At 36.8% G+C, this 18,835-nt stretch overlaps 1 protein-coding gene across 1 annotated transcript; it reads right to left on the bottom strand.

Annotated features, from left to right (window-relative positions):
• Window positions 1-736: 736 nt before the first annotated feature.
• ovol1 (ovo-like zinc finger 1) lies at window positions 737-15,351 on the bottom strand. Its single transcript, XM_015391423.1, has 6 exons — window positions 15,040-15,351; window positions 14,832-14,964; window positions 4,312-4,535; window positions 3,897-4,115; window positions 1,665-1,809; window positions 737-1,582 (listed from the first exon to the last, which is right to left on the bottom strand). Exons 2-6 carry the CDS (start codon window positions 14,929-14,931, stop codon window positions 1,239-1,241), a joined length of 1,032 nt encoding a protein of 343 aa, XP_015246909.1. The 5' UTR covers window positions 14,932-14,964; window positions 15,040-15,351; the 3' UTR covers window positions 737-1,238.
• Between the last annotated feature and the right edge of the window lie 3,484 nt (window positions 15,352-18,835).

The raw sequence follows: 18,835 nt of genomic DNA, 5'->3' as shown, positions 1-18,835 counted from the left end.
TTTTTCATCTGAGGGCCACAGAAGCTTGAACTGGGTTTTTCCACTGAAATATGATCCCAAACACACCTCACATGTATAACTATAGAACAGCTTTGATTGAAAATGTATGCAAAAACCTTGTCAACATATGTAACCCTTAAATGGCAGTTCAAGTTTGAGTAAGAAAGAAATCCACAATAATCCGCTATGTGCTTCCCCAATTCCTTAAGGTCGTTTTAAATTACCTTTGCACATCCGGCATCCTGACTCACCTTACATTTTTTTATGTCTTACCTTAAAACTAATCTGTTCTGCTTGACTTTTAATTCAGTTTAATGTGTTGATTTTTACAATGAAAATTGTTTGTTTTAGGTGATTTCTCTCTTTAGGTATATGTTGAACTTTTATTTTAACAGTTGCTTAAAGCTCTTTGGACACAAACCTTAAAAACATTGGTGTTTAAATTAAAAATGTAAAATCTTATGGCATTGATGTCCATTATTAGTTGCATTTTAACTTTGATAGGACTGCACAGCTCTATAAATGTGGATTATGTGTTCATGTAGAGTTCCCATGTTTCTTCATGCATTTACTGACTCATTGTTTTGCAGATTTAAAGATCAGGTCAACTCTTCTTATTTTCTATTTTTTAGTTATTTTCCTAGGGCAATTCAACTCTTAAACTGCAAGTAATAATAAAAAAATTTATATATAAAAAAAAGACATTAAGTCAGTGCTATGTAATATATTATTTGCTTTAATAATAATAATGTATCTTCCATTAGAAAAATTCAAATCTTCTGTTGCAAAGAGAAGCCCACTGGTAATAAAGTCCCATTCAAAACAATAAAAATGAGCCACAACACAACGTGGATGTAATATACAGAGACTGGAAGAATGTTGGATGAAAGGATGCCTGATTCAGAGCATCTTCTGAAAAAGTTCTACCTTGTTTGAGGTTCTTCCAAGGTTTTGTTGGGAACATAAAAAGAGAGAATCTCATCTTTAGGGTATCACCTTCATGACTGAAAATATTTGCTCAGAATATAATATAAATAATACATTTATATCAGAGGAAGTCGTCATGTTTGGACAATTCTAGTGTTCTTTTTCTCCTTGCTGCATCATACTTTTTTTTTTTCATGCAAAATAAAACCCGAATCCCTGCCCTTTTATAAATATATAAACAAAACACTCTGCATGTCCATGAGTTAACACATCCCTCCTTCATCCTTCCCTGCTGAGTTCATTCCGGTGATCTACTGCCCAGCTGATCCGTTAGTGTCATCGCTGTCTGCCTCCCGTGGAGAACTTGGAGTGGATCCTCCGACGGAGCCAGAGGTGGATCCCCCCAGACCTCCCGCCCTCCTTGCTGCCTTTCCCTTCAGCAGGGCGCTGTCCGGGTGCAGGGAGTGCAGGTGGACCAGCAGTTCGTCCTGAGTCCCCGCAGTGTGGCCGCACTCCTCGCAGACGTACAGCTTGTTGCGCCGCTCCTTGTAGGCGTACTTTAGGGTGACGCTGTGGATCTTCTTCATGTGGGACTCCAGGGAGCAGCGCTGGGTGAAGGCCTTGTCGCACAGAGTACACTTGTACGGACGGACCCCTGAAGTAATGAGAGGAAGTCGAAGAGTTAAAAGCTTTCCTGCATCTTGAGGCTTCTTGTGACAGTCTAAGAGAATAGCTACCTGTGTGCGTGCGCACGTGTCTCTTCAGGTCAAACGTGTCGTTGAAGCCTTTGCCGCAGTAGTTGCACAGATGTCTCTTGGTCTCACTGTGGCACTTGATGTGTCGGTTCAACATGCGCTGGTACTGGAAAGTCTTCTGGCAAACCTGAGACCAGCAGGCACATCATTTAGCTGACAGCATGACATGGAAACACTTCCAGTCTTTAAGGTTGTGTGTTCACCTGCGTTTCTTCTGGTAAACTAGGTAAACCTACTATAGTATAACTTTCATCTTATATTTGGAAAAGAAGCAGGTAACTTTGTTTGAATTTACAGATTCTCTATTTCTCTAAAAGTCCCATTTGGATGCAAAGATCCTATCGAGATCCGCCTGACATCACTGCTGCCAAGCAAACTTGAATGATGCGCATTCCATAACTAGATATAGCAACTTAATATCACAATGTTTTTTGTTGTTTTGTTTGTTTTTTTTATCACTGCTGCTTACTTTATCAAGGCTGCATTTTAAAGACATGAAATTGTCTAAAGCGTTATTCTAAATGAAATTTTTTTTTGTTTACACTTGTTCATACAAAATGACAAAATAAATCTAAGTCTAAGTACAGCAAATCGAAACTGAAGGTGAAACGTCATTTATTTCACATCTGCTAGATATAAAAGAGCACCAATCGAGACCGAAGTGGTTCTTCAATTCCTTTTATATTTCTCTCTTTAGAATAAGGTCTCACAAGCTGTTTTTCCATTAAAAATATGCGCAAAACTCTTCTGATTTCTGCTAAATTTAAAAATGCCAAAGTTCCACATTGGCGATATTTCCTTTAAATTTTAATTTTTTGTCCGTGAAGCAGACACCCTGTCTTCTTTTAAGGGTAGGCTTAACACTTTCCTTTTTTGATCAAGCTTATAGTTAGAGTGGCTCTGGTTATCCTGAGCTATCTCTATAGTTATGCTGCTATAGGCTTAGACTGCTGGAGGACTTAGGGACCCCTTTTTCATCATTTTGCTTCATTCTATCTCTATTCTTCCACTCTGCAGAATCTGTTAGTTCAATCTCTAACGTTATGCTCTTTCTCAAACTTCTCTCACATCTTTCCCTTCACTCATCCTCAACAACGAGAAAAAGGAGACAGAACGTTTGTATCTTGTGGAGCCCCGGCTGCCCAATGTGTCAGTTTACTCACAAATAAAGCTAGTAAAAAAAAAAAAAGCTCTGATTTATATAATGTTTCTTTAATTCTCCTTCAAAATAACTAAGTTTTGATTGAGATCAGAGCCGCACTATTATGGGATCTTGTGTGTTTATCCCACTTCTCAAGTATTTTCTCAACTTAGTCTCCTAATGTCTTGTTGATGTCTTGTCTCTGTTTAGCTTATCTCTTGCTCCAAAGCCACCCTTAGGAGAAGTAAATCAGAAATAAGTGATTCAAGAATGAAACTAATATGAGAAGCTTAAACTGATCCTGTGAGATGAAACTGAACTAACAAAACACCCTTTGTGATTCTATTTTTTCCCCAAGAGGTTGAATTTTGATTGTATTATATCTATAAAATACCTACCCAGAGCTCGCGGTTTAATTTATATGAAATTACATCTTAAGAGCTTAGAGATAATCCATTGAATATTTTTCTTTCCGATTAAATTTTACTTAAACAAAACAGACAGTTTACCATCAAAACTTAATAGGTTATATACAAAGATATATTATTGTTTTCACAAAACTTCCTGAATATAATTTTAGCTATTATAATGAACTTTTCTTGAATTCAAAAATATAGGTGCTTCTTCATTGATGCAGAACAGATACCTAAAGATACAGGTTACTTTCCTAAGGCTTACTGGCTACGTTTCTGTAAAAAGTAAAACCCTCCAGTTTTTTAAGCCCCAGGATCATTTTTCTTTGAACTTACAGAGAACATTCCTGGGTGTCAGGGGTTACTTTTTTGAACATACAGAGAACATTCCTGGGCGTCGGGGGTTAACTTTTTTGAACATACAGATCGCTTTCTTTGCAAGAATTTACAGGCTGTTTCCTAAAAGCTAACAATTGTTTTCTCCGAACTGGGACGTTAGTTTCTTCAAAGAAATTTCATGCTTTTAAAATTCTTACTTCCTCAGAACCGTCGGGTCTCTTTAAGGAATTTACAAGTTTAACAGCAGATAAAAATTCTACTATTTTAAAATGGATCTGGAGCAATCAATGATGAATCAAAGATGGAGTGTCTTGTAGTCACCTGGCACACATACGCTCCTGTCGTTGTAGGGGTAGCGCTGTGATTTTGACCCGCTGATCTGTTTACAGTAGCTGGTGCCTCTGAAGGGCCGGGGGGCGGAGCTTGCTGGGGGGCTGCTGGCGTAACAGGGGGCTGTGGAGGTAGAGGCTGTGGATTGGAAATTTGGGGACGAGCTTCAGGAAGAAGAGAGGGATCAGGAGGCAACACGCCTGTAGTTACCTGTCAGAGAGAGAGGTTCAATTAAGAATATTAAAAGAAATAATTTACGATTAAAACAGTTTCCTTTTCCGACATCCTAATTTAAGACGATCTGTTTAAATTTTTTAAAGAATTTCTTAAGTAATAGACTTCAAATACCTCAATATTTTTTTCTGATTCAGCTAACAGAGGCCTAATGCCGTTTCTCCTTCCTCACCTTAATTTTAGATCGGATGTACAAAGAGTCGCCATGCAAGCTCCGTCTGATATCCGACTTCCCCTCTGGCGAACTTGCTAGACTTCGCGGTTGTCCAAGCAGCGTGCTGGACGGCAGCTCAGCGTGACTGTCTGATGGAGAGCGTTTGGTGAGGCAGAGAGGCACGGTCTCTGCAGGGCTGGCCTCAACTTCTGTCATCAAGACCGACGGCGGGAAGATGGAGACTGGAAGATAGACGGATAAAATAGTTATCACCACTTATACTGTGTTATGGACATTAACATTAGAATAATCTGTTTTTTTCTTTATTACTTCCACTTTTTTTTTTTTTAAATACTACAAGATGTCAAACCAGGAAGTGAAAAAGATGTGGTATTCAATCCAGGTAAGAATTAAATTAGGTCATAATCACTTTTGGACATTTCAAACATAGAAATGTCTATTCTTTTTGATCAAACAGATCGTTTATCATCATTATAATATAATATAGTATATTATAGTTCTTTTCCATTTGCTTTATATCTGAATCTTATTGCATATAAGCAGACACATCCAGATTAGAATAAAAAAAAATCCTTCAGTTAAACCTTTACAGTGTACAGTTGAGAGAAAATAAATAAAATTGGAAGCTCTGACGCAAGCGAGAAAAGCAAATACTCAGCAAAAACATACACTGGATAAATATTTATCTCTATTACAAACATAAAAAAACAATTATGAGCTAAAATAATTTAAAGGTGCTTGGTAGAAACAATTAGTGAATGGGGACAAGACTGTTTATGTAGGGTAAGAAATTCTTGCAGGAAGGAAAGAAATGATAAAGGCTGGGCTCCAAAATGGTAAAGGTCACCAGGACTGCGGTTCAAAGTAAAAATATAACCGACCAATATACTTAGATATTTCTGGATATTGTTTATTGGAGTGATATAAATCCAACCGTAAAATGTATCAATATGAACAAAATTGCAAGCAGTTGAAGTGTTTGACTTAGGAATAGAGAAATTAAACCTTAAGGTGACAGCCCGATTTAGTAACTATACAGAAAATGTGAAAATGACTGCAACTCTTACATTTCCAGAACATTTGTAAAACCCTATGTTTTTTATAAATTGGATACTTTGCTTTACCCTTGACTCTATTTTGTTATATGTAATTTCCTTTTTGTATAGAATAATTCAAGCCTGCTACGTTCACCCAGAACCAGAACCAAACATGAAGAAGCAGCATTTAGTTCCTATGCTCCATTTATGTGGGACAAACTTCCAGAAGACTATAAAAGTGCTAAAAGCCTGAGTTCTTTTAAGTCAAAGTGAAAAACCCATTTGTTTAGAACTGCCTTTGACTGTTGAAGTTAAACTATGAACTGAGGTATTATTAGTTTAAGGTTGTGGTCCAACTGATTAATGCTTGCTTTACTACCTGCTTGTTTTTTGTTTCTTTACTTGCTTTTATTCAGTTTTTTTTACTGTTTCATTCATATAAAGCATTTTGAATTGTCTTCGTAATGAACTGTGCTATTTAAACCAACATCCCTTGCCTCCTATCTTTTAATAGAAAAAAACTAAAGGTAGTTGGTGCACTGATTTAAAGGGAAGTGGTATTCTATACCGTCAATGATGAATATTAAACCTGACTAAATAGTATTTACTCAAGAGTTTCCATAGAATGCAGGTAAAAGAATTGCGGTCTGCAAACAAGAAAAAAATGTTCTAACAGGTTCACCTTTATTAAAACCCTTTGAAGATGCTTTCTTGATTCACTAGGATGTTTTTTTTTATTACTTTAACATTCTGCTCACTAAATTAGCTTTAGTCTTAAATTTAATGAAAGAACCTGATTCCTGATTTAACAAAAGAAAAGTTGAAAAGTAGAAAATCTGATTTTAAAAAGTCTTTTCAGGCGGGTGAAATAGAATACTGTTTACCCAGTGATGGAAATGCAAACAGGGGAAATTAGGGAAAATTATTATTCCATTACTGGGTTTCACAAAAGGCAGCTATCGTCCACCACTTCATATTTGCACAATTGCTCTACTAGCAAACATACATAATAAAAAAAAAAAAAAAAGTGTGTTTGTGTGGGTAGGTGTGCTTCTCTTTGGCTTATTGTTGAGTATGCCTTACTTTGCACGCAGACACATGCCTAGAAACACACACGCACCAACCTATACAAAGACATCCCCATTACAGTTAGACTTGCTGAACCAGCTGGTCTTGCAGCACCAGCTCTTTACCTTCCTCAAACAATCCACCTCCGCAGGGCTGAGCGTCTCCATTCGCTCAGGTGTGCTCCCCATGTGGAAAAAGGTGCACACAAGCAGAACGTAACAAAAACGTCAAATAGAGCAACGTGATTGACAGGGAAAACCAACGGCGCTTTATAAAGGCGTGCTTGTCTGCGTGTTTCAGGTAACCCATTGGCAGGTGTGGCTTGTCTAAGTGAAAACAAGGAATCAGTTTAGGTTCTCAGGCCAGAATCTGATAAAACCCAAATGTAAATGCAAATGAGGCCCCACAGCTAGCTTTAAAGATGAGAAGACACAAAAGCTGATCTATAAACTTACAGAGTTAACGGTACGCGGTGACACAAGGAGGGCTCTGTGTAGCAATTGCAGCATATTTGGTAATGTAATGTCACCAACAAACTTCAGAGGATTTTAGGACTGGGATTACAGAGAAATGAGCAGATTATTATGAAGTGCAACCAAAAATACGAAATAATGACTACATTTCTTTGCAATTTCAGATTATTGTTCTGACATGACTTCTAATTTAAAATCCAAATTTGGGGTCTTAACCTGGGAATTTAAAAACATAATTTTTCTAAAATAATAATAATAATACATTCTATTTGTAATGCTATTAACCAATAACAAAATCTCTCAAAGTGCTACAGGTAATAGTCTTTATATTTGTATTTAATCATGTTTAGGAGATTAAAAAAAAAGATTAAAAAAAAAAAAGCTCATGCAGAACCCTTTTCATAACTCCCTTTTTTTGCAAGGGTACGCACAAGAATTGGACTTGTGTGTGTGAGCGTGTTCATGTGGACGTAGCATTAGCTACATTAGCAGTTTGCCATGGTTAATTTACTACCGTTTGCAGGTCCCATAATCAATAGGTAAAAAACTCACACAAGGAGCTCCTTACTGACTGCCTGCAGGTGACTTCCTGATTGGTGGCATCGCCTGTTTTGGCATAGTAGACACAGGCATAATGATAGCGAAGGAGGCTATAAATACTGGAGGATGATCAATATCATGTGGAGACTGTACTCTTGTTGACTTTCTCTTTTAGACAAAGAGTCTATACACACACGTACAAGCCTTGTTCACACTGGTTTTTCCAGCAGGCTATAACCGAATTCCATCACCAACACACGTTTTAATTTTAGATGAGGTTTAAACTATTTGATCTTCTGGATATCCTGTCATGTTTCTTTAAAGGTGCCAGATTAAGAATCGGGTTACCAGATTTGACAAAAATCCATTCACCCATCGGTCGATGGCTTCATGATCCTATACCTCAATAGCCTTAGCCGACTCCTGCCGATGTGGAAGAGCAATGGCTCAAAACTCAGCTCCAACTGCTGACTGAAACCACAACCAACTCTAGGAATGACAGCCACCCTACATCTTCAGCCTCTTGTATTATGGATTTAATTTTAATCTGCATCTCCTCATCCCAATAGGTGAGGATGAGAACATAGACGGAGGGGAAAACAAAAGCTTTGCCTTTTCTTGCCAAGTTTGATTATCCTTACCAACTCTTGCCATGTCTTGTTTAGAGTCACATTTGTCCAGCAATTTCTCTCTACATCCTATCATCACTGATACCAAGATGCATGAATTTTTGCACTCTTTGCAGAGACTAAAGCCGGATATGGATGGAGCAGTTCATCCTTTACAATTAGAAATCCCTGGCTTCCAACTGAATTGAATGTCCTCCTGAACTCTTCATTCTTATATGTTCCAGTGTGGAGACCCAGAGAATCCCAAACTAGACATCCTTCTTTCCATGAATATAACTTAACAACTGTTCACAAGCACCCAAAATACCACTGAAAGTGTAAAGTCACCCTTGATCTATGCAAAGAATATAATCAAAGATCTTGCTTTGCTTATGCAACGACCTGGTAGCTTCTGTAAAGCATCTCTGGAACATTTGCAGCATCTTCCATGCATTGATTCTGCAGACATGGAGGTAAACCTAAAGAACTACAAGGTACAACCAGACCAGGAAATCAGACTCTATGACACGTTCAATATGTTGTTCTTCCTGAACCAAAAGACAAATCAAATTCCTATCAACACCCTGGAGAAAGGATACATTTGGTGATATATCATGATTTTCGGCTGCTAGATATAATATCAACCTTTAGTTCCTAGCATCGATTTTAAAAAGACATTTTTACCTGAAACAAAGAGCTAAAATGGGCTACCTCTGCGCCGTCACTTTGTTAGATAGGGCCTTGTAGCCCTTTTGCCGTTGATGTTGAGGCAGTCACAGTGGAAGTCACGGACTGACTAGAACCCCAAACAACATGGATACCAAAATAACTAAATGATCAATATCTTTAGATGAACATATACAGCACTTGCTGTTTTATCTATGGTGTGTCTGAAAGTTCACCCTAATCACTATATAGGGCACAATATAGTGGTTAGGCCATTTTTGATGAGCGTCCGAATGTCTACTGGATGAAAAGTAGTCGACTCAAAATGTCCCAGTGCACCTTGAAATATAGTGATCATCCATGGGAACTAGACGAGCAGATATATCCTGGAATGCTTTGTGCGGAGAGCTCTCCTCGCAAAGCATTATGGGATTTGCTTTCACAGCGGGCTGCTATGGCTATAAGCTGTCGCTACCTGACAGTGGCGACGAATAACAAAGATGGCACTGTGCGTTGGAGACAGAGTTACGTGAATAACGGGGAGCGAACAGTAGTGATGTTCAGTTCGAAGGGTTAACTGATGGTTCTATATAGTGAATGAGGGATCTTGGAGTTGGGGCGGACGTTCAGACAAGGCCTGAAAAATATTGCAATATAACACCGTATCGTGACCCAAGTATTGTGACACATATCATATCGTAACACCCATGCCAATACTCACCAATACCTACTACCTTGCAAAAAAACATCTAAAATTTTTAATTTTACAGAGGAAAATTTGTTGTCTATTAGAGCTAAATGTGTAATTATGTAGGCTGTTTAATGAAGGAAACCAACTGATTTAAAGGGACCAAATCATGTAGCATGTAGAGAAGTGAATAACATTTTCATGATCTGGCACAAAGGCTTTCTTAATTACTTTTTTTTTTTTGGTACGCTCTTTGGTTACTGCCTTTAGTGGACATTTAATCTCAACTTGTATTGTTTGCTTATCCCCCCGTTAGCAATGAATGAAAAGTGTATTTGTGTTTGGGAGAACTGCAGGGATTCCAAAACCATCAAAATGCTTTTACTTCAAGGTCAAGACCTGGAAAGAGCTCCACTGTTGTTTGAACATGTTTTGGTGTTATAGTGTTGTTGTTTTTTTAAATTATTTATTTACAGCAAAGATCAGCTGAGAGAGAGTCAATAATCAGTAGATAACTTTATCAAACATTGGGTGTGACTCAGCGTGTGTTTGCTAAAGGTGTATTGTCTGCAGCAGCCGGCTGTTCGTAGAGTCCGTTACATTTTCCTCCATTCAATAAACGTTAACCTTCAGGTGGCTTGAAAGCCGACATTTTAAGCAGATCCCCAAATCTGCTGAAATCATTAAAAGCCAAATAATTCAATACTATTATTCATAGTTTACAACTATAAATAGGCATGTAGATGACACACAGCTTCTAATGATTCTATCAAATCTAAAACACTATAAGATACTAAAATTGTTTATCAAAAGCTGCATAACAATTTCCTCTTTTCACCTCAGTTTTTGGCAAAACAGGATGATAGCAATTAAATATTTGGTGTTTGGTTAGTCTCAAAGCAATCCTGTATTGTTGAATCATTAATCCGCTGCGATAATTCACTATGTGTATTCAGCTTGTTAAAACATATAGACATTTGTGAAAATATTTCTACCTCCCTGAATGGGTCATGAATTCCACCTAGCTGCTGCTACTGAGGAGTAAAATATTTAAAAGCTAATTCTGAAGAAAAGTATGGAATAAATGCAGGGCCGTAACCAGGATTTTTGATATACTGAGGTCAAATATTGCAATAAATGTTACTTGACAAAAAACATCCTAATATAGTGACTTTTTAAATATATATTTTGGAAACGTGAATAAAGAGAGTTAAATCATAAGCCTGATCAAGGAGGTGAATATGAACATGTTTATTATAACAGTTCCAAAACTCACAAAATTAAGAGTATTTGAGTGAGTGTTATTATTATTCTTATCATCATCATTATATTACAGTATTATCATTGTTATTAATATTGAATTATTATTACTGCTATTATTATTGTCACCATCATCAACATGCATGTGCATGGCCCACTAAATGTATCAAATGACTTGGAATAATATGATTGTGGACTTCATGAAGAATTCATGCTGATCTTCACACCAAAGTCGGAACAATTTTCAAAATATAGTTGGACATTTCTCTGAATTAAAAAAAATAATAGTAATAAAAACATTTCAAAAAGAGAAAATGCCGAGGACATGACCTCGATGTTCTCAATGCTGGTTACAGGGCTGAATAAATGTGAGATTTGATCTCAAAATTGTGGTGAATATATACTCTACCTAGATTACCCGTTTGCCATATTTTAGGAATGAAAATTAACCATTATTTGAAATTATCATATTAAATATTATATTAATATTTAATTATATATATATATATATATATATATATATATATATACATAGCATAAGCATAAAGAGAAAAGAGAGAAAAATTTAGGATTCAATAACTATATTTCATATGAACTTTTCATGCCAAATTTGTTCAGTTAAAAAAGTGCTACTCAGTGAATATTTTAATGCTAATCTATTGGCTAAAACTAACTATAGGAACTTATATAGCTATAGATCTAAGACTACTAATGTCTTTCTGTTAAATAAATAGCAATTAAAGCCAATTTAAAGAGAGAGCAAATGTGCTGCTTGGGTTCTAAGTTGAAGAACAAAATCAGATTCCTTCCATATAGAATCCTGCTTTCATGAAATAAAAACATGGATAAGGAATTAAGTTATTAAATGCATAATTCATATTACATTTGCAATATTTGGTCATATTTTGATTTGGCCAGACTCCTTTGGAAATATATTTTTTTAAAATTCCAAAAACCCCATATCGGGCTTCAATCCTGTTATTTAGTTTTGCTTTTATGCAATTAATTAGATAACTAAATAACGACACCAAAACTTAGTAAATACAGTTTGGAAAGTAATAGTTTTAGCAAAGGCTTCTGGCTCTTTTAGGCCGCCAAAAATGCTTGGTCTCAAAAGATTAAGCTCTTAGTATTAAATGTGTTGCCAAAATCTAAGGTCTTATGAATGCTATTGTTAACGGATACATTGTATGTGAAATTTAGATGCCATATTATGTTATCCTTTTGTTAAAACACTCATTTATAACATAAAACTTCCTTGTAGAGAGTGATAGAGATTTAACTTAGTGCAAATCAAAATAATAATCATCTGTATTTTTCATCACAATTTAGTAAACTATCATGATATATGTACTCTGAATTCCAGCATCCTAATGGGAGGCGTGAACTCTGACTGTGCAGCGCCTGGGGAGCTTCCTGGAGCTAAGGGTCTCACTTTGGGACCCACAGCAGCAGCCTGGGGAATTTGAACCTGAGAACTTCCAGCTTTCCCAGGACACACTCCCTGCACTAACCACAAGGAAACTACTGTCAAAATATATCAAAACTTTAAGAGAAATACAATTAACCCATCATACAAACACTTGAAGAGTAGGTGTATCGCATAAAGAGACTGAATGTAGAATAACCTGTTCAACAGGCTATTGCTGTCTTATCCAGGAAGGCTAATTTAAGTTTTCCTTTATTGTTTTGAGTAACAGTTTCTTTAAAAAACTTAAATCTGACAGAATTTAACTATTCCCAAACATAACATTAAAAAGAAAAGGGGAGGAGGGGTTGGGGCACAGCTTTCATCTTAATGTCAAGAATAACTGTATGCTTGTTGCAACGTTAAAGACCACTGTTACGAAACTAAAATCCCATCAGCTGTATTTAATCTCAGAGGAGGGCCAGAGCACACTGATGATCCAACAGAAACAGGCCCCGACACATGTTTCTGGATTATGAGATAAAAATAAAACTCCAAAATACACAAAATCATCATGTGGAAAAATAATCCTATCTGATGGCATCTTGTGGCTCATAATAAAAGTATTCAGCACACCTACTCTATTTCTCCCTTGGGTAATTATCATACCTCTGTGTGTGTGTGTGTGTGTGTGTGTGTGTGTGTGTGTGTGTGTGTGTGTGTGTTCATTTGGACTGCGGTGTCCTTTGTTTTGTTTTTTTTTTCGTGCGTGCACGCCAACGCACTCCAGGCAGGTACATCAAGTAACGGCACATACCTGAAACTGTAGCAGAGACCGTTGCTGGGTTTTGTCAGGGTGTTGACGATGTGTCATAATGCACAGGTGCTCCAGGTTTATTTTTAGTCTATAAGTCTTAAAACTAAATTAAATAAAAGGGTCTTCTACCACTAAGGGATTTAATTGGCAGTCATCCTTTGTGAAAAAAAGTAAAATCAAGTTTTGCAGACATTGACATGGAAATATTTAACAAATATATGGTAGTGAGTGAAGATGTGGGTGATATGGCTCTTGCAACACGTTATTTAAAAAAACAAGTGGATATGTCCCGTTCATTTTCTGGTTTCAAGCTTGAAACCTAAAGATTTAAAGGTTGGTATTTTATACTGAACTGCTTTTTGCTTTATAGTTTACAGTTTTAAAAAAAAAAGAAAAACTCTACTCCACAACAAATAAAATATCCATCTAAAACAGAGCGACAATTTTCTATTATACGTGGGGTAAGGATTGGGTTCATCCCTTTTTATTCCCTACCCCTAAATTAAATTAAATTAAATTAAATGCATTCATAAAGTTACAATAGATGAATAGCATTCACCTGTGAATTAGCGAACAACTGTGAAGAAACATTATTTTAAGCGTTTAAGATCTCAGACAACTGTCACTGCAGAGATCCATATTTCAGGCTGGGCAACCTGGGGACAGATTTCTACATCCTCACAGTCCACAAATTCAACCTTTATTGGCGAGTGTTTAGAAGAACAAGATGTGCAATGGTAGTTTTCCTACAAGCCATGTCAGAGTTTAAAGCAAACATGTAGAAGATGGGGCTCCAATCAGATAAGAAAGCTCTGAACACAACATTCTGATGGGGAAACACAGTGGAAGCAGCATAATGCTGTGGGGAAGCAAAAAAACAACAAAAACAACAAAAACGGAGCAGCTGATCAGAGTTGATTGAAAGATGGAGAATATATAGTGCTAATTTAAGGCATCGGTGGAGTTAAAAATCAGCTTTCCTGCTGTTCATCCCAGTTCAAACAGCCAGGAGGATGTAGAAGTCAATGATTAAAAGTTAACGGGAGAGGAGAGGAAGACGCAGGCAAACAGTGAAGAAGGAGCGGGGGAAGGGTCAGAGAGTGCTTTAGGGTGTAGTCCGTTACTTGTTATCTGATACCGGCGACCTGTTACAATAAAAACTCCGCCGACGGCAACAATGGGGATTGTTCTCAAGAAAAAAAAAAAAGGAGGGGTGGTGTTCCCCAATAATCAGATCAGATAGTCAGGGAAAGCTGAGGGTAAACATAAGGATTTGAAATCCGCATCACTGTGTGTCTTAATTTGGGGGATGGGTTCTGTTTATTCTAAAGAATCCGAACATAAAGAAAAGAGCGACTTGTTTTGATTGAGGTGCGTTCAGGGAGCGGGCCTTCATGTGGACTTTTATAAGTCGGAGCGATTGAACAAGGAAGGAGGAGTGCAATCAGGGGTTGAAGGTCGATGGAAAGCAACGGGCTCTTTCTGATTAAAGAAAGGCCCGCAGTTAAAGACGTCAGAACTATATTTAGACATTGCATAGATATTTATATAGAGTGAAATCTAATCAAATACTTTTTTTTATTTTATTTAGGTTATGTTAAATGAATCACTTTTTTCATTTAATTTTATTTTACGCAAAAAAAAAACAAAAGAAAGAAAACATGTTGCAGTGATGAAGTGATAGGCTCCCAGGGGCCCCATCGGGTTTCCCGTTATTCGCAAACTCTAAGGTGGCCCCGTTACATCCACACACCGGACCCCCTCCCTCTACCTCCACCTGCAACACCGACAACAGCTTTCCTGGCCTGATTCCAATCCCCGCGTAAATAACGCTCCAATCTGTGCGTAAAGGGCACCGAAACCAAGACGCTGTGACCCCCTTACAGTCTTAGTTAGTGTCCAGTTTCCCCCTAAACACCAAACATGGCTCATTACTGCAGCAGTGGACTCACCTGGGATGTAAACGTCTCCTCTCTCATGGTCGGGCAGCTCACTCCAGTTCCGCTTTCCCGGCGAAACGTTCGCCTTTTTTACCAAAAAAGCCCGCGGCATGTTCCTCAAAATCAACCAGTCCTCTTCTTAAATCTTAAATATAATTATATATATATATTTATTTTTGCTTTTCAAGTAAAAAAAAAAAAAAAAAAACCGACGTCAAACCAGGTAACGGCTGAAAAGCAGGAAGCAGAGGGGAAAAAAGTGGCAAGGGTCGATCCTCTTCTTCTCTCCTCCTTGCGTTTTTTCTTCTTGTTTCGTAAGGTTTATCTTTAAATATTTCTTTTATAAAAAAATCCGTCTCAAAGTGAGGCTTTCAGTTTTGAAGAGCGAAAGGAAGCGAGTGAACAGGTGAGTCTGCTCAGGTGAGGCAGGTAAAAGCAGAGCGGACTCAGCAGCGCCTTCAAATAACGGGAGAGCGAGTGAAAAAAAAAACGGTGGATATCCCTGATCACTCACACACACACACACATAGAGAGAGGGAGTCAAAGCCGACAGAGGTGGGTCAAACAGCAGCTCAGGTACTCATTTAAAAAAAAAAAAAAGCAGGAAACATGCGCCAGCGCGCATGCGCTGCAGAAATAACGGTGACAGGCTGCAGGGAGCGAGGGTTAGGCCGCACTATACCTGCTGAACCGGTTTACCCCTCCTCTCCCTGTTTCTCTCTTTCTTTCTTTTTCGCTCCCTACCTATTCTCCATTCCCCTTCAAGGTGGGGGAGCCGTGAGAAAGAGGAGAAAAGGTGAAGGAAAGATAAGGAGATGGATTCACAATAAAAGGTGATTTCAGCCAGATGAATAAAAGTCTGAAACAGAAAGATGACATCCATGATGTCAGACAGACAGAAGAGTTTGGATCTAATAGGTAAAGAAATATATCAAAATGATATATTTCCCCCCCTGCAGCAATGATGATTTCTAATATGGGTTAAAAAAAAGAAAAAAAAAAACTTTTCCAGATTGACTAGAGCTCAAAGCATGCCATTTAAAAAAAAAATAAAAAATAAAATAAAAAAATAAAAACAATCCCCTAACTGCACAAGATGGAGCAGAAAGAACCACTAACATACCGGTACATGGGAATGAGCTCTTAAACTGCGTTAGAACAATTCTACAGACTAAAAAAAGTAGGAGGAAGAATAAATCAAGGTTTTAACTATAATGAAATGAATACAAAACACTAAAACATGCTGAGTATGCTTAATTTGGATTTAGCACATTCTACTTCTCTATTTTTTTCATTTTGCTCCATAATATTCTGCAACAAAACTCTAAAGTCTCTGCTGAAAGGATTAATTTTTACAGTTGGACTGTTTATTAATCAGGTGACTTCTGAAGGTAGCTGGTTGCACTATAACGTATTTAGGAGTATGAAAGTATGGGGCGGGTAGACAAAAATTCACCTTAATAAAACTTGAATTTTCAATAAAGTTTAATGTTATAAAATTACACATTAAAAAAAGTTAAAATATATATAAAAACTATTGTAGGACAGGTTTCTTCATATTATTCCATAATAAACATATCCACCATAAAGAGTAAAGGCAAAATAACTGTTACTTTGAACTCCAGATGGCTGGCTCTTAAATATCTTATCAGAATAGAATGTAAAGTACATTTTTGAGTTAAAGAAAGAAGCAAATTTTTGACTTGAATTTATGATTTAAGATCCTGGAAAGATCCATCCTACAAAATAGAAACTTAAATTGTTATTCAGGCCTCAGCTAATCATTTTCAGTTATTAAACAAGTAGAGGTACTTGAAGGAGAGAGTTTAAGTCTTACATTTGAGCCACTGCTGGTGAAATATGAGCAGACCTGCAGTGTGCAACATTTTTTTTTCCTCCAATATTTAAATATCCCATCATAAAGGGCTCTCTGTGCATCTCCGTCTGGTATTTGAATATTTGTGCCAATGGCTCTTGTACCGTAAGTATTGTAGGGAGTGTATAAAACCCTGGCGTGTTGTCTAGTTATTAAATGCACAAATAAAACATGAGTTGCATTTGATGTTTATTTGTAACTTATAACATCCAGCTTTTTGATGAATGCACACATGGATTTTCCATTTGTAAAAATGTCCACTTTTGTATATTTGAAAATGTAGGGCCTTTAGATCAGACTGTTTTAAAACGTGATTCTCAGGAATTAAACTCAAGGTCTGTGTCGGATATAAATTTAAATGATGATTTTATGCTACAGATTTATTTATTCATTTTGGAAAGGAGGTTGTTTATAAATTAGGACTGATTTAAGTTTATAAATTAGAAATTAAATGTTCTGATATCACTACATTTCTGTATAATTTTCTGAGTAATTTTGAAGAACCTTGTAACTTTCAGAAACCAGCAGATAGATTGAGGAGTAGAACCGCCTGCTACAGTTTCTAGACCACCTGTGAATAACTTCAACATAAAAATGCCACAAAAAAAGGAAGGGCCGTTATTTTGATTATTATTTCTTATTCAAAAACAAACCAAACAGAACAAAATTCAGTCCTAATGGCTGTTTAAAAATTTCCAAAAGCATCAGAATGCTGAAATCACATTTATGTGAGTGCATTTTAATTACTTGATGATTAAACAAACAGATAAATGAAATGATCATGAAATTATTCAATACAGATTTAAATTAAGTGAGAAATAGGTGTTAGTTATTGGTGATGCAATCATGTGACAAGCAGCTGGTTGCTCATCTTCACCTCATATCAGTAACTTATCAATGTCTTCAAACTCCAACTCCATACAGTTTTCACACTGTTAAAAAAAGGAAGCTTAAAGTTTCGGACTTTAACTTAATCATCAAGGTTTTTTTGTTTTAGTTTTGCCAAACTTTGAATTGTAGGTTTTCATAACTTGAAATGCTGATTTTTCCCCCCAACTCATGTCAAAGTAGTGATGACTTTGAAAATATAATGAATAAAATAGCAACCTTAAACTTAGGTAAATGTTACACTTACAATTTACATCTCATTGTCGCTCAGTGTGGAAATTTGTCATTTAGATTTCAACGTAACAATTCCTTGTTTAAGGAGCAACAACAGTCTGAGTTTCAACCCCCCCCCGTTTTTTTGCTACACAATCCAAAAGCTCTGCTAGCTCACCAATAGATTCCTTCATTGTAGTTCCAATCCCTGGTCATTAAAGGTTTTATTGTCATGATGCACAACAAGCAGAGTTTTTTTGATTGGCAGCATCTCTTTAGCACTATTTGTATTGTTTAAATTCAACATTAAAAGAACATGGATCCTCTAGCTCAAAAGCCAACTCCAAAAGTTGGTTTTCCCACAATTTACAACTAAAAAAACAAAAGTTAGCTGATATTTCACCTTATGAAATAAACAACAATTTAAAGATATAAGAACTGGCAACTCACTCGATAAATTATTGATTACAACTATCTTGGTCTGAACTTACTTAAATTACTATCCCTATATTTAATACTTTACACATCTGAAAACAGTATTTCATACTTTCGTACTGGTATTTTCCTTAAAATAGGAAATCATGAGTAATGTCTTGCAACATCAGAGTGAATACTCTAGGGATGTGTCCGAATGTCACCCTAACCACTATATAGGGAACTATATAGGGCACTTTATAGTGGCTACGCCATTTAGCTGAGTGTCTGAATGTCTAGTGTATGAAAAAGTAGTGGACTCGAAATTTACCATAATGCACCTTGAAAAATACATGGGCTCTGTTCGAAAACCTAGGACGCATCCTCCAAGGACGCGGTCTACCTAGACTGGATCCTTCGAAGTCCTTGAAAATAAGGAGACCGGAAGAGTTTAGGCTGTGAATTCGACCAGGTCTACCCTTCGGCGGGTTTTACCGCCGTATGCTCTGTTGCTTAGCAACCGTAAACGTTGGTACACAAAGCAGCAAAACAATGAATACAGAAGTTTTCAAAACTGTTTATTTAATTCATTTTTACTGTGAAGTGAACTAAGACTACACTCACA

This window comes from Cyprinodon variegatus, unplaced genomic scaffold (assembly GCF_000732505.1).
Source record: "Cyprinodon variegatus isolate N-32 unplaced genomic scaffold, C_variegatus-1.0 Scaffold540, whole genome shotgun sequence".
Taxonomy (NCBI): Eukaryota; Metazoa; Chordata; class Actinopteri; order Cyprinodontiformes; family Cyprinodontidae; genus Cyprinodon; species Cyprinodon variegatus.
The sequence above is the reverse complement of the archived record's forward strand: the minus strand, read 5'-3'. Positions and strand labels throughout refer to the sequence as shown.

Bases quoted from the DNA above. Each gene is read 5' to 3' on its own strand.
- ovol1 (XM_015391423.1), bottom strand. From the start codon at position 14,931: ATGCCGCGGGCTTTTTTGGTAAAAAAGGCGAACGTTTCGCCGGGAAAG. The intron at 4,116-4,311 runs GTGAGGAAGGAG...TCTCTCTGACAG, and splicing joins ACATCCGATCTAAAATTAAG to GTAACTACAGGCGTGTTGCC. The intron at 1,583-1,664 runs GTAGCTATTCTC...TCATTACTTCAG, and splicing joins ACACGTGCGCACGCACACAG to GGGTCCGTCCGTACAAGTGT.